Source organism: Anabas testudineus, chromosome 24 (assembly GCF_900324465.2).
Source record: "Anabas testudineus chromosome 24, fAnaTes1.2, whole genome shotgun sequence".
NCBI classification, from domain to species: Eukaryota; Metazoa; Chordata; class Actinopteri; order Anabantiformes; family Anabantidae; genus Anabas; species Anabas testudineus.
The window spans coordinates 18876774-18889383 of NC_046632.1; the positions used below are offsets into that span (position 1 = coordinate 18876774).

At 41.9% G+C, this 12610-nt stretch overlaps 1 protein-coding gene and 1 long non-coding RNA gene across 4 annotated transcripts in view; both read left to right on the plus strand.

The window, feature by feature from the left end:
• Nucleotides 1-12610, plus strand: part of LOC113149200 (interferon-induced protein 44-like) — a 112511-nt gene that overhangs the window by 52557 nt on the left and 47344 nt on the right. The window contains exon 8 of one of the 3 annotated variants that reach the window (XM_026341121.1): nt 80-848. The exons of 1 other annotated variant lie outside the window; for it this stretch is intronic. In XM_026341121.1, the coding sequence (XP_026196906.1) occupies nt 80-253 (174 nt within the window). In that variant the 3' untranslated portion in view covers nt 254-848. Of the gene's footprint in view, nt 1-79; nt 850-12610 lie in introns of those variants that run through there. One more of the 3 variants, XM_026341124.1, reaches the window with a different exon arrangement.
• Nucleotides 1119-1978, plus strand: LOC113149202. Its single transcript, XR_003297565.1, has 3 exons — nt 1119-1596; nt 1786-1859; nt 1945-1978. It is a non-coding gene; the product is annotated as an uncharacterized LOC113149202 (long non-coding RNA).

A 12610-nucleotide genomic window follows, 5' to 3' on the forward strand; every position in this document is an offset into this window, starting at 1 on the left:
AAACAGTTAAAATTAAAGTAAGTCTGTACAAAGACCATGTCCATATTAAAGTCTTGTTGTCTGAACTGTTTACATGTAGATGGAGCAGTTCAGTGCAGACGTGGGGATTCCCATGAACTGTATCTTCCCTGTGAAGAACTATAACGAAGAAATCAACCTCAACGAGGATGTTGACTCACTGATCCTGAGCGCCCTGAAACACATCATCGACTTCGGAGACAACTGCATCAACAGGAGGATTCATAATGTGTAAAAGTATAGTGGGAATATAATCAGTTAACTGATTTTTATTGTTTATGAAATATGTGAATGTGCTCTGGTTCATTCTGTTATTAATCCAGGTAACTTAACTTAACGTGACACCAGTACAGGATATTCATTAATAAATTAGTTTGTCATGTACAGTGACAACAAACAGTGATGGAACATTTTGTAACTTCCTTGTTTTCTGTAGAAATTTGTCATGAAATGTGATCTGGAAAAAATATCTGGTTGAATCCCATTTGTATTATATGGATCATTAGCAGGTCGTAGGAAGCTTGCTCTCAAACACGTGTGAACAAAGCATCAACTCTGATGAAATAAAAATCAGTTATCTCAGCTTTAAACATGAGTTTATTATGAATGGAGCTGTGGTTAAATCAGATCAAAGCTGAGGGTTAGGTTAGTTGTGCAGTGGCAGAACATTGTAAGGATGTCTTCGATGAATCTAGCACTTAACAGTTACAATAATATACTAATAGTACAGAAGAACAGGGACATGTTGTGTCCTGTGGGTCTTGGTTAGTCCACTGGGCCTTTTCAGTTTATGTGGAGGAGTTACTGCTGATGTGCATGAATTAAAACAAATGTGGACACATTTATTTTTACATTAAGGTGAAGGAGAGCTAATGTTTAAGTTATTGACTTGTCTTTCTGGCCTCAGTGTCTTTGAGGTTTCTCCCTCTCAGACCTTTAGAACCACTAAACCTGTCTTGTGTTGTCACATTCTCTGAGTCCAGCCGTCATAATTAAATATTACAGAGGCTCAAAGAGAGGATGCTGTGATTAGAAGGGTCCTCGAAAAGTCATCAGGGTGAAAAGGTGGAAAACAGCACATTGATGATGACAAACTTCTGTCTGAAGAAAGTCGCTGACGAACAAGAAACAGAAGATGTTTCACCTTGGAGTAGAAAGGGTTTCGAATCTCATCAGAGAAAGTTCCCCAATAAAACCAAGCCGAGCTCCACCCTCCAACACCGTCAGTACAGTTTGAGCTACAGCACTTCTACCACAGGTCTTCATGAGAGGTACAGGATGAGTTACCAACTTGAAATTGGCCTCATACAACGTGGAACACAGCTAAATTTCCCTTTGAGTGTTGGTTATTTCTGAGGTTCAAAGGTTTAATGGTGACAGTGAATTAAACAATATCACAAACCAGAGGAAAGCGCTATTGGTGTGAGGATGTTTTAATCTACACACAGAGATCACAAAGGTGAAAATGAAAGTAAAAGGACTGAGAGGAGGAGAATATGTTAATTAGTTTGGTGGCATTTCTACATGAAATGCTGCACTACACATTCATTTTGCTTTTTACTTTCAACAACAACACAGGTAAGATTTGAATATGAAAATCAAACTGGAGAAAACAACATATACTTTACAGATGAGCTGTTTTTTACCATAATATATTATAAATATTAATATATTAATACTAACTTAGTGTTAATATATTTTATCCAACCTCCAGTACTTACTACCTTGATTTAAAAGCTGTAATTTATTTTTCTCTTTTGATCTCAGAGTTTCACAGTACGTCTTTCAGTCTCCAGCCATGGGAGGAAATCAGTCTAAATCTGAAGCAGCCACACCTCAATGTGAGATCGTTTGAGAGTGTTTTATTTATATTATTTCATATTGTAGAATGTGTTTGTGATGAGATTTGTGTTGTGCATTTTACAGTTCTCAGTAAAGAATGGAGGAAAATTGACTGGGGTGAGTGACATCTTAATTAACTTATCACCTAATTAACTGTGTGATATCTCAGCATCGAGCACAAAAGATCAGCTTTTTAAATCACAATTCAGTCTTCAATGGTTGGTTTCTTTCTCCGAGCAGAAAGGATCAGAGTGTTCTGCAGACTCTGAAAAACTACAAACCTGAGGGTGAACATCAGCAGCTCCGGATTCTTCTCCACGGACCCGTAGGAGCTGGAAAGTCGAGTTTCATCAACTCTATCCAAAGTGTTTTACTTGGCAGGATGTACAAACACGCTCTGGCAGCTAATGTCTTTGAAAACTGTTTCACCAAAAAGGTACAAAGAAAAGTTTCTTGTAGTGAAAACATCATAAACTTTTTATATAGAACTGTCGGTTTAATAGTTTTATTATTTACCAGCACAGAGTTCCTGTAAATGACAAAGAGACATTCAACTTTCTATAAAACGTGCAGCAGTGAGGCAGCAACAGGACATGAATTGTTTAGAGCACGTTAACAGGAAGCTTCGAAGCAGAACTGACTTCCTGTTGGGTAAACAATGACAGATGCACAGCACACACACAGCTTTTTCCACTAGGGTTGGGTTCAGTTTAAAAGTGAAACCAAAAAACACCCAACTTACATAAAGGAGATGTAAAAACATTACAACGACCCTTTGACATAGGACAGAATGACTCCACCACCCACGGTGACCTGAGAAGTTCAAACTCGGCAGAGCTGCTGTGTTGGGTTGAATGTAGAGGACCTGAGAAAGTGCCCACTGAGTTTATGTGTTCAGTGACGACGCTGGAGTCATCAGCTGACAGTCGGGGTTTAAAATGACCAGACCACAGACTCAGATTCAGTTCTTGCTCCATTTATTGACTCTGACTCCAAATGTTTTTTGAACCATGAGTAAATGATGAAGTTGTTCTGATCTAATGTCCACAACATCCGCTCACGTTGTTGTTTTCATGTCTTGATTAATTAATCAGAACAACATTCAACACTAAATAATATGAATGTGTCTATTTCATTTAGCTTCTCTATAGTGAACATAATTACTGTGCTTTTCTCCATATTTGTTCTACAGTACATAACCTACAAGCTCAAAGAAAGTCCATCACGTTTCCTCTATTGTATTCAGTGACATCATGGGTCTGGGTCCAGACAAGGGTATCCCTGTGAGGGACATTGTACTGGCTATGAAGGGACACGTGAAGGAAGGATACACGGTGACTGCAAACTCTTGAGTTTCCTATACACAGAGTTACTAATTAACTTCAATCACAGATTTATTTATATAAATTTAACTAGATTTTAATGTATTTTTCAGTTCAATCCTGATCTCCATTATCAGAGGTGATGTGTTCTACAACAGTAATCCAGGTCCAACGACAAAGTGCACGTTCTGGTCTGTGTGTTCCTGCAAACACGGTCTCTCAAATTAGAGGTTCTGTTGTTCAGAAGATTCGGGAGGTCAGAGCAGAAGCCAGTCGTCTGGGTGAGAATGCAAATCTCAGTTTATTCTTTTCTGCATTTATAAATCACGTTATGATGCTGACTCAGCACCGTCATTCAGAGGAACAGAACCCAGCTGTTTGTATTCAGGTTTTATGTTCCCTGTTGTCCTGGCAGGAATCCCTCAACTCATCATTCTCACCAAAATCGATGAGGTCTGTCCTGAAATCAAAGAAGATTTAAGGAATGTCTACAAGATCAAGTACCTGAAGGAAAGGTCAGTTTAAAACAGGTCAGAAAACGACCAACAGCAAGAGTCCGAAGTTTGAGTCCAATTATAAAACAGAGGTTTTCACTAACCCTAACCACGATTATTTAAAATCTAACCTTAACCCTCACGTCTTTAGGTCTAATGACAATGAATCTCTGTGTTGTCCAGTGTTTTTGACTGAGATACACCATCAAACACTGAACGTGGTGCGGTTTCAACAGGTGCCTGTCTCCATAGGTGGGATTGTTGTCTCACAAAAACACCTGTTTTATGTTCCCACCTGTAGATGGAGCTGTTCAGTGTAGAGGTGGGGATTCCAATGAACTGCATCTTCCCTGTGAAGTGCTATCATGAAGAAATTGAAACTGAACAGTGACGTGAACTCACTGATTCTGAGCGCCCTGAGAGACATGATCCATGCCGGAGAAGACCACATCCACTTCAACCAGAGTCGCTCGGAACTTTAGATGCTCCATAAAACAAATCAGCAAGAATGTTTCAGAATGAGTCCTGTTTACCACATATTAAAACCACCAGCTTCTTTTTGCTCATCCGTGTTGTAGACTGTAGACACCGGTGTATTTAATGCTAACTGACACAAACATAACAATTACTGAATGACAAAACTGAGCCTTTATTGTCACTTTCAGTTTTGTCCCTTTAGCTGAACAGTCTGGTCTGTTTAGTAAGAAATATGGACCTTTGGTCCATCTGACAGGGTTCAGGTGTGATTCTAGATGCAGCTGTAGATTTGACCAGAACAGAAGTTTTTTGTTTTACTTTGTTTTCTTTAGTGCGTAGAAAGTTGCTGAACAGTTGGTTCTTCAACAGCTTCTTGAATATTTGTAGTGATATTGTAATATTTGTAGTAAGGCTGCTGCAAAGCTCAGTGTTAATTCAAAGCTGCAACTACCCTGCACCAACAAAGCTCAGTACCAGACTTACCTGTTACCTGCACCTCGTCTAAGCAAACCTGTAGCCACAGTCTAATACATAGAGAACTACTGGTCTCATCATCTGGAGGTTTAATGTTGTGGTGGACATGGGTTCATTTCACTCCTGAAGACATGGACAGCTGACATCTAGTGGTCAAAACACTGAAAAGGTAAAAACGAGTTTTCACCTAACACAACCATGAAAAGTTTGGATCAAGCTGGACCAATGTTTCGACACACTGTGAGCTAAAAATACTAAATCTAGATAAAGCAGGGACATAAAGGCAGTCCGCTGACAAGCTCTATTATTAAAGAGCTCTATTATTAAACACTGTTTTACTTTTCCCTTTATCCCTCTGTGCTTAGTGGGTGTGTTCAATAAAGACGTGAAGGATTAGAAATGTTGTGTTTCTTGATATTTGATACAGTTATTAAAGACTTTGTCCACAGAAAGAATCTGTTAGTCACTGCAAACAAGTAGCAATCAGCAAACTGAAGTGATTCACAGTATTAGTAAAGTATTTACAGACATGATGAGTTTGTGGAGGCTCCACTGACCTCTTCTCATTAAACCTAGTGATGGTCAGATCAACCTTTTCCAGACAAGAGACTGGACGGACAACGTGTGTTCCAGTGTTGTGTCCAGTAACATCCTGTATGATTCATTTTCACACATGCACTTGAACCCTGAGCTTCTCTGGACTTTACTTAGGTGAGAACACAAATGTCCGACACATTAAACTAACATCAACGTACCAGCTCCCAGACAAACTCCAGGTAACAGTCCGCAGCTCAGAACAACACCAGAAAGCAGTACTAACATTTGTTAATGCTATAATCACTAACTGTACTGCACAGATTCCTGGAAGACAACACAAGGTCAAAAGGTTCACATCTAATAAATGACTTTACTGGTGGGTTGAGGTTTGTCCAGAGCCCCCAGCAGAGGGCAGCAACCTGCAACATTCTGATGGCGTCAGAAAAGAATCTGAATCTGAAGGATTGATGCTCTTAAATAGAAAAGAATCCTTAACTTACCTACATTTAACAATAGCACATGATGTGTGATAACTATACATTCACAAACAGGTGTAGTTTGAAGTGTTTGGTTGAATCGGATCCAATTTTATGACTTTATTTTAACTGTGTCATTGTGAACACACACAGAGCCAAATAACCAGAGGACATAATACTCTCTTCATCAAAAAGGTGAGGTGAGGTGAGGTGAGGTTAGGTGAGATAAGACTTCATTGATCCTCTGAGGGGGACACTCAGGTGCCACCTGTGTTCATCTAACACAGCGACCTGCAACCAAGGGTTAAAAGTAACTGTTTAACTTATACTTAAACTTAAGAGAATAAGTTTAATACAAATGGTTTCCGTTCATTCATCCAACATTTAAGACCAAGCTCACTCAAAGCTGACAGTCTACTTCTACTACAGTGCCTATAAAAAGTTTTCACCCCGTTCAGGTCAGTATTTAGTAGATACACCTTTGGCTGGAATCACAGCATGGAGTCTGTGTGGATAGGTCTTAATTAGGCTTAAACATCTGGACACTGGAATTTTTTGTCATTCTTCTTTACAAAACTGCTCAAACTCTGTCAGGTTGCGTGGGGGTCTGGTGTGAACAGCCCTTTTCAAGTCCATCCACAAATTCTCTATTGGATTGAGATCTGGGCTTTGAGTCGGCCTCTACAGAACATTCACCTTGTTGTTGGTAAACCATCTGTGTAGCTTTCTCTGTATGCTTCAGGTCATTGTCTTGATAGAAAACAAATCTTCTCTCAAATCGTAGTTGTCTTGATGACTAATAATAATATACCAATAAGACTGTCCTCCAGGATTGTTCCATATTTTGCTGCATCCATTTTACCCTCTACCTTAACAAGCCTTCCAGGGCTGGCTGACAAGAAGCATCCCCACAGCATGATGCTGCCACCACCATGTTTCACATTAGGGATGGTGTGTTTGTGGTGATGTGCAGTGTTTGGTGTGCTCCAAACATAGCGTATTGTCTGATTGACAAAAAGCACCAATTTGGTCTCATCAGACCAAAGAACCCTCTCCCAAAGGACCATGGAGTCTTTCTCATGCCTATTGTTGAACTCTTGATTCTTGATGATGGATTTCACTGAACTCTGGCAGATGTTCAGTGCCTTGGAGATTTGTATGTATCCATCCCCCGACTTATGCTTTTCAATGACCTGTTCTCTGAGTTGCTGGGAGTGTTCTTTTGTCTTCATGGTGTAATGGTAGTCAGGAATACTGAATAACCAGTGACTGGACCTTCCAGACACAAGTGTCTTCATACTGCAGTCACATGAGATGCATTCACTGCACTCAGGTGATCCCCATTTTACTAATTGTGGGACTACTAGCACCAAATATCTGGACCTCTGTTGGATTAGTTCGTAGTAGTAATCGTAGTTAGGTCATTTTAAATGGGGTGAATATTAATGCAAACACTAATTTCACCTTATATATTTTTATTTAATTTACATTACTTTGTTTTCACTTTGACATTAATGAGGTATTTTTCTGAATTTTACAGAAAAATACTTATTTTAAAAGTCTCCAACTTTTATTAACCATGACTGATTTATAATGTCAATAAAAGGATGAAACATCCAAGGGGGTGAATACGTTTTATAGGCCCTTATCTAATCTTCTGTGGTTCATCTTCTAACACTTCTACTAGTGCTGTGGAAAAAGTATTTGATCTTTATATTTTTCAAATTGAAATCATTCAGATCATCAAAGATAACCTGAATAAACCCAAAGAGCAGTTTTTAAATGATGACTTGAGTCCAAACCTGCCTGGGTCTACAGTATGTGTGAAAAAGTAATTGCCCCCATTTTGCTAAATTATGAATATGCTTAATTAAGTTGCCTTAATTGTAGTATGTAGTTAGTTAACTCAATTTTTAGGAAAGCTGTATTAAATTTCTTTTGCCACACCCAGTTCTGATTACTGTACTTTAGAGATGGATCTGCTGGCTGTCCTAACATTAGAGTAATGAACAGCCTGTTTTTATCTTTTAATGTGAAGCACTCTCTGATGTTTGATCTCAAAAGGCACCAAATAACCAACTCATTTATTCTGTTCTGGTTAAATTGGTGACTATTCTTTATATTATTTGTTAGGACTGTGGATCATTAAGAAAAGACTTGCAGCAGCAGAGACAAACTGACCTGATCTCTGTGCAGATAAAGTGAGATAAAGATCCCGTGGCTGGCGATGTGTCTCCAGAACCGTTTCGTCTCCATATATCAGTCTGACCTGATTCCAAACAACCGTGAACGTCATTCGCTGTGTGCTGTTTGGTGTCTGCGTCTGTTTTCGTCTGCGAGCTGCTGCTGCTTCCTGACCCAGTTTCCCTGCTTCACTGGACTGGGCTGTTTCCAGTGCTGCTGTGGGAGTTCCCCACTGGGGACCACTTGCTCCTGTGTATGAAGAGACTTTCCTTTGTATTAGTGACACTCTGCTGTAGTAGAACCAGTGTTCACATATAGTCACTGCAGTGAATTTGATCTTATCCCAGACAACAGCAAACCTCATTAGTTTTTATGTCCTGGATACAGCACAGGGACGTCATCTTTGAAAGGCTGGATACAAACATCTTCCCTGTTTGATTCCACATCAGTCAAACAACATCAAGAAGTCTGTTTCCATTCACGTCTTCTAATCAAATTATTCATCAAACCCCAGTAAAAATGCTGAAGATTTTAAAAACATATTTAAAGAAAGGGTTTATGATGCTGTAGCCTGTCAAAAAAAAAAAAAAAAAACGTGACAATGTGCAACAGAAACAGAGTCCTGATGAACAAGAGACATTAAACATCTACAGCCTTCCTCACATTTGGTCAAACTGCAGCTGAATTATCAGTGATCAGCTCCTGTTTGCAGGAAACTTATGGATGTTCAGACAACTGTCTCTGGATCATCTTCATACTGAAGAAAACATAAAATTGACACTTTTCTCAGGCAAGTTCTGCTGTTAAAAGCAGAATTTGTTTTCTGTGATTTCATAGTTTTCATAGATCCAGTGAGTTCTGTGAGCTACTTGAGCTCCATGTGTTTGAGTTTATATTCACGTAATATTTCCAGTTAATCCAAAATGCTGCAGCCAGAGTTCTGATTGGAATTAGTAAGAGAGATCATATTTCTCCTACGTTAGCTTCTCTCCATTGGCTCCCTGTTAAATCCACAATTGAATTTAAAATTCTTCTCCTCACTTATAAATCACTTAATAATCAGGCTCCATCTTATCTTAAAGACCTCATAGTTCCTTATCTTCCAAGCAGAACTCTCCGTTCTCAGGCTGCAGGTTTACTTGTGGTTCCTAGAGTTTCCAAATGTAGAATGGGAGGCAGAACCTTTAGCTACCAAGGCCCTCTCCTGTGGAACCAGCTCCCAGTTCAGCTTCTGGAGGCAGACACCCTCTCTACATTTAAGACTAGACTTAAAACTTTCCTTTTTTATCTTATAGTTAGAGATGGATCAGGTGACTCTGAACCATCTCTTAGTTCTTCTGCTGTAGACTTCTGAAGAACAGCTGATCCAGACTCAAACATTCATGTTATCAACAGTCATGTTCTGCACTGGTGAAAATACGGTAAATCTCTCAGTGGAATTTGTAAATGACTTCTACTGTTTTAGGTAGTAGTACTTTAACTTCCACTTGAACACTGAGCTTGTGTGCTGCTGCCACTTTGGATTTGTGTTTTTAAAAAGTAACACATTTCACACCAGGGATGAACATGTTTGATTTTATTAATCAGATTCTGAAAAACAGTGACAGTTATCACATTAACACAGTGGAGCAGAAAATATTAAGAAAAACAAATATAGCTCACAGTACTTAGAAAAGTACAACTACTGAGTAATCAAGTAGAAAATCACTGATTTGATAGTTGATGTGTGAAGAATTTGGTGCTGGTCAAAGAAAGTTATCACTCCAGGCTTTGGGAAACACTGATGGAGGATTTGTACTAATTAAGTTTAGTTACAGCTTTAGAATAAACTACTGCACAAGGGTTTGATGAGGACATAGTTTATGGAAGTCAGACACCTCACTGACCAAATACTAATGGACCTATAAATTATCTTTAAACTAAACTGTAGGCTGTGGTCATCTCTGCTCCACCTGGTACAAGTGACCGGGACTTGTGCACCTGACCATGGCTACGCACCTGCCATCAGCCCCGGTGTCGTTGCTATTCAAAGAGATTCCCAACTTTCAAACTGGGAGCACTGGTGGTTCTCCTGGAGCTGCACCATCCGCATGAGCATGAATAATGTGCACCCTGAAGCGGACCCGAGCCCGAAGCGGGATCCGGGGAGCATGAAAACCACCGCTGGAGAAAGTGAACCGAGGAGGGGAAGCGCACAGAAAAGGCCGGGGTTCGTTTCTGTTGTGGCCGACACGGAGACGGGGATGCTCGGTGGACAGACAGTGGAAAACCTCGGCTGCGGCGGCGGAGCTGGTGCTGCTGGTGCTGGTGTTGGACCTCCTCCTCCACCTCCATCATCATCCTCATCATCCCACCACCACACACTCCGCCGTTCAGTCAGTTTGTCCAGCAGCAGCTCCAGAGGCAAAGCCACACCACCCACACCACCCACACCACCCACAGCACCACAAACAACAACAATAACAACAGCAGCAGCAGCCAGCAGGACCGGGGGGACCCGCGGGGAGAGGAGCATCATGGGGGCAAAGGAAACCTCGACCTGCCGGGGAACAGCCGAGCAGAGCAGCGCCATCACCAACACCAGCTGAATACAGGCGAGGAGGAGGAGGAGCGGATGGATGCCAGCCTGGGATCAGCCACCAACACCACCAGCAACAACCCTCCTCCGACTGGGACCAGCTCCGAGTTTAATCATTATTATGGGAATGGAAGAGGAGGGCCTTGCTTTGATCAACATGGCGGACAACAAAGCCCAGGGACTGGGGTAACAGCGGCTCTTTCGGTACACAACACTATGGATCAGGTTCAGAACTCGCACGAAGGGTTCAGCAACAGCAGCCCGTACAACCACTACCCGAACTACCGAGCTGGCTTCGGGAATGGTGGCTACGGAGGCATGATGAGCCCCTCACGCCAGGGGAATACCTGATGGGCCCGGGCAGCGGCGCCTCGGCCAAAGCGGCTATGGCTGCTACCAGCTCCCCGGCTGGAGGTGTCGGTGTCGGCGGCGGAAACGGTGCAGGATTTCAGCGGTTTCCCGGACAGGGTCAGCAGCAGCAGCACCCGTCGGGAGCTACACCGACTTTGAACCAGTTATTGACGTCTCCGAGCCCGATGATGCGGGGCTATGGAAGTGGATACGCCGAATATAACCACCCTAACGCGCCACAGCCGAGCATGGGGCTGGCTAAAGACGTGGGCTCCCAGTACGGCTCGGCTAGTCACGGCTGGGGAGGACAACAAAGAAATCACCCGACCATGAGCCCGGGGAACAACGGGCAGGGCAGCGGCAGATCTCAGGTGAATAACGCCTTAATAAATCCCGGTCCACGGTTGTTGGCCGCTGATAAATTCGCCACACTAACGGGAGATATGAATCGAATTACGGCTAACCTGCTAGCCGACATGCTAACGTCAGTTAGCTGCTGAGCTAGGTGTATGTTTCAATTTCCACTGCAGATAAACGTCTGTTACAGAGCTCGACACATAGATTTGAACAGTTGTGACTATTTAGGAAACCAACAGTCGTCTTTAATGTGTTTACTGTATCAACATTACAAATTAAAACCACACTTTTCAGTGTAGTCAGGGTTTCGATTCTGTGTCCAAGGTGACTCCGTTTTTAGCCTGTTAAGCTAGGCTAGCGTTAGCATGTAGCTAGTCGAGCCGCACAGGCCCGAAGAATTTGCATCATGCAACCGAAAGCAACTCGCAGTAATCACTGAGAAAAGCACCGTGGATATAATGAGCAGTTTATGGTGAATAAAAGTCAGAGAGCACTGACATTAAGTGGCAGCAGCTGACAGTTAGCGGCTTCCTGTTGTTTTTTGACAGCTCCTTTCAGCCCTGACATCTACTAATTGCTTCACATATGCTAATGATCTCCTCTGAAGTCATTTGCGGTGTTGTTGCACGTTAAGTTGCTTCTTCTGTTGCTTCTTCTGTTGCTTCTTCTGTTGCTTCTTCTGTTGCTCTCTGACTTGCGGTCTCTGCTGCTGCTGATCCGCCTCGGTCTGGCTCCTAGACCGTGATCCGGCCTGGTCTTTGTTGGCAGGGAGCCCATTATGGCCCCATCTCCACACTGGCGCGCTGACCTTCACACATGCAGATTAGCCATGTGCCCGTTACCAGCGGCACAACACCGGAGCTCAGTGTCCAGGAGGCTGCCCCAGCTGCCCCCTCGCACAGCAGCCCGGGCCTGCAGGAGGCCTCGGCCGGGGGGTCGCTCCTGTCACCGGTCATTCCTGCTTCATGTCAGGGACACGATAAGATGAATAATGTCAACTAACAGACTGTGAAGACTTCTGAATGTCATGTTTTACTGTGATAGGAGGATGGAAGGTGGTTTTTGCTGATAATTGGAATCATTGATGAATCTGTCAGTAAGTTTTTTGATGAACATTTGAAAGAGTGGAAATAGTGAAACCAGCTGAGACCTTAAGATGTCCTGTTTGATTTGAGCAAAATCAAAAGACACACAGAACAAAAGACATAATAGTCATCTTTATTTGTGCAGCACCTAAATAAAAGTAAATATCTTTTTTGTTGGTCTGCTAAATAATTATCAGTTGATTGCACTAAAAGCAAAGTACCATGAGAAGAAATGTTTCAGTTTCATGAGACATGACTGTGAAATAGGGAAGAAAGATTTAGTTTATTACAGTGAAACAGGAAATTCTCACATATGTGAATGTAGAACTTTTGGATTTTAGGTGTTTTTGCTTGGATCAGACAGAATCACAGTATTAGTAAATTAGTTTTCTTTATAATAACTGAAGCTCTGGTT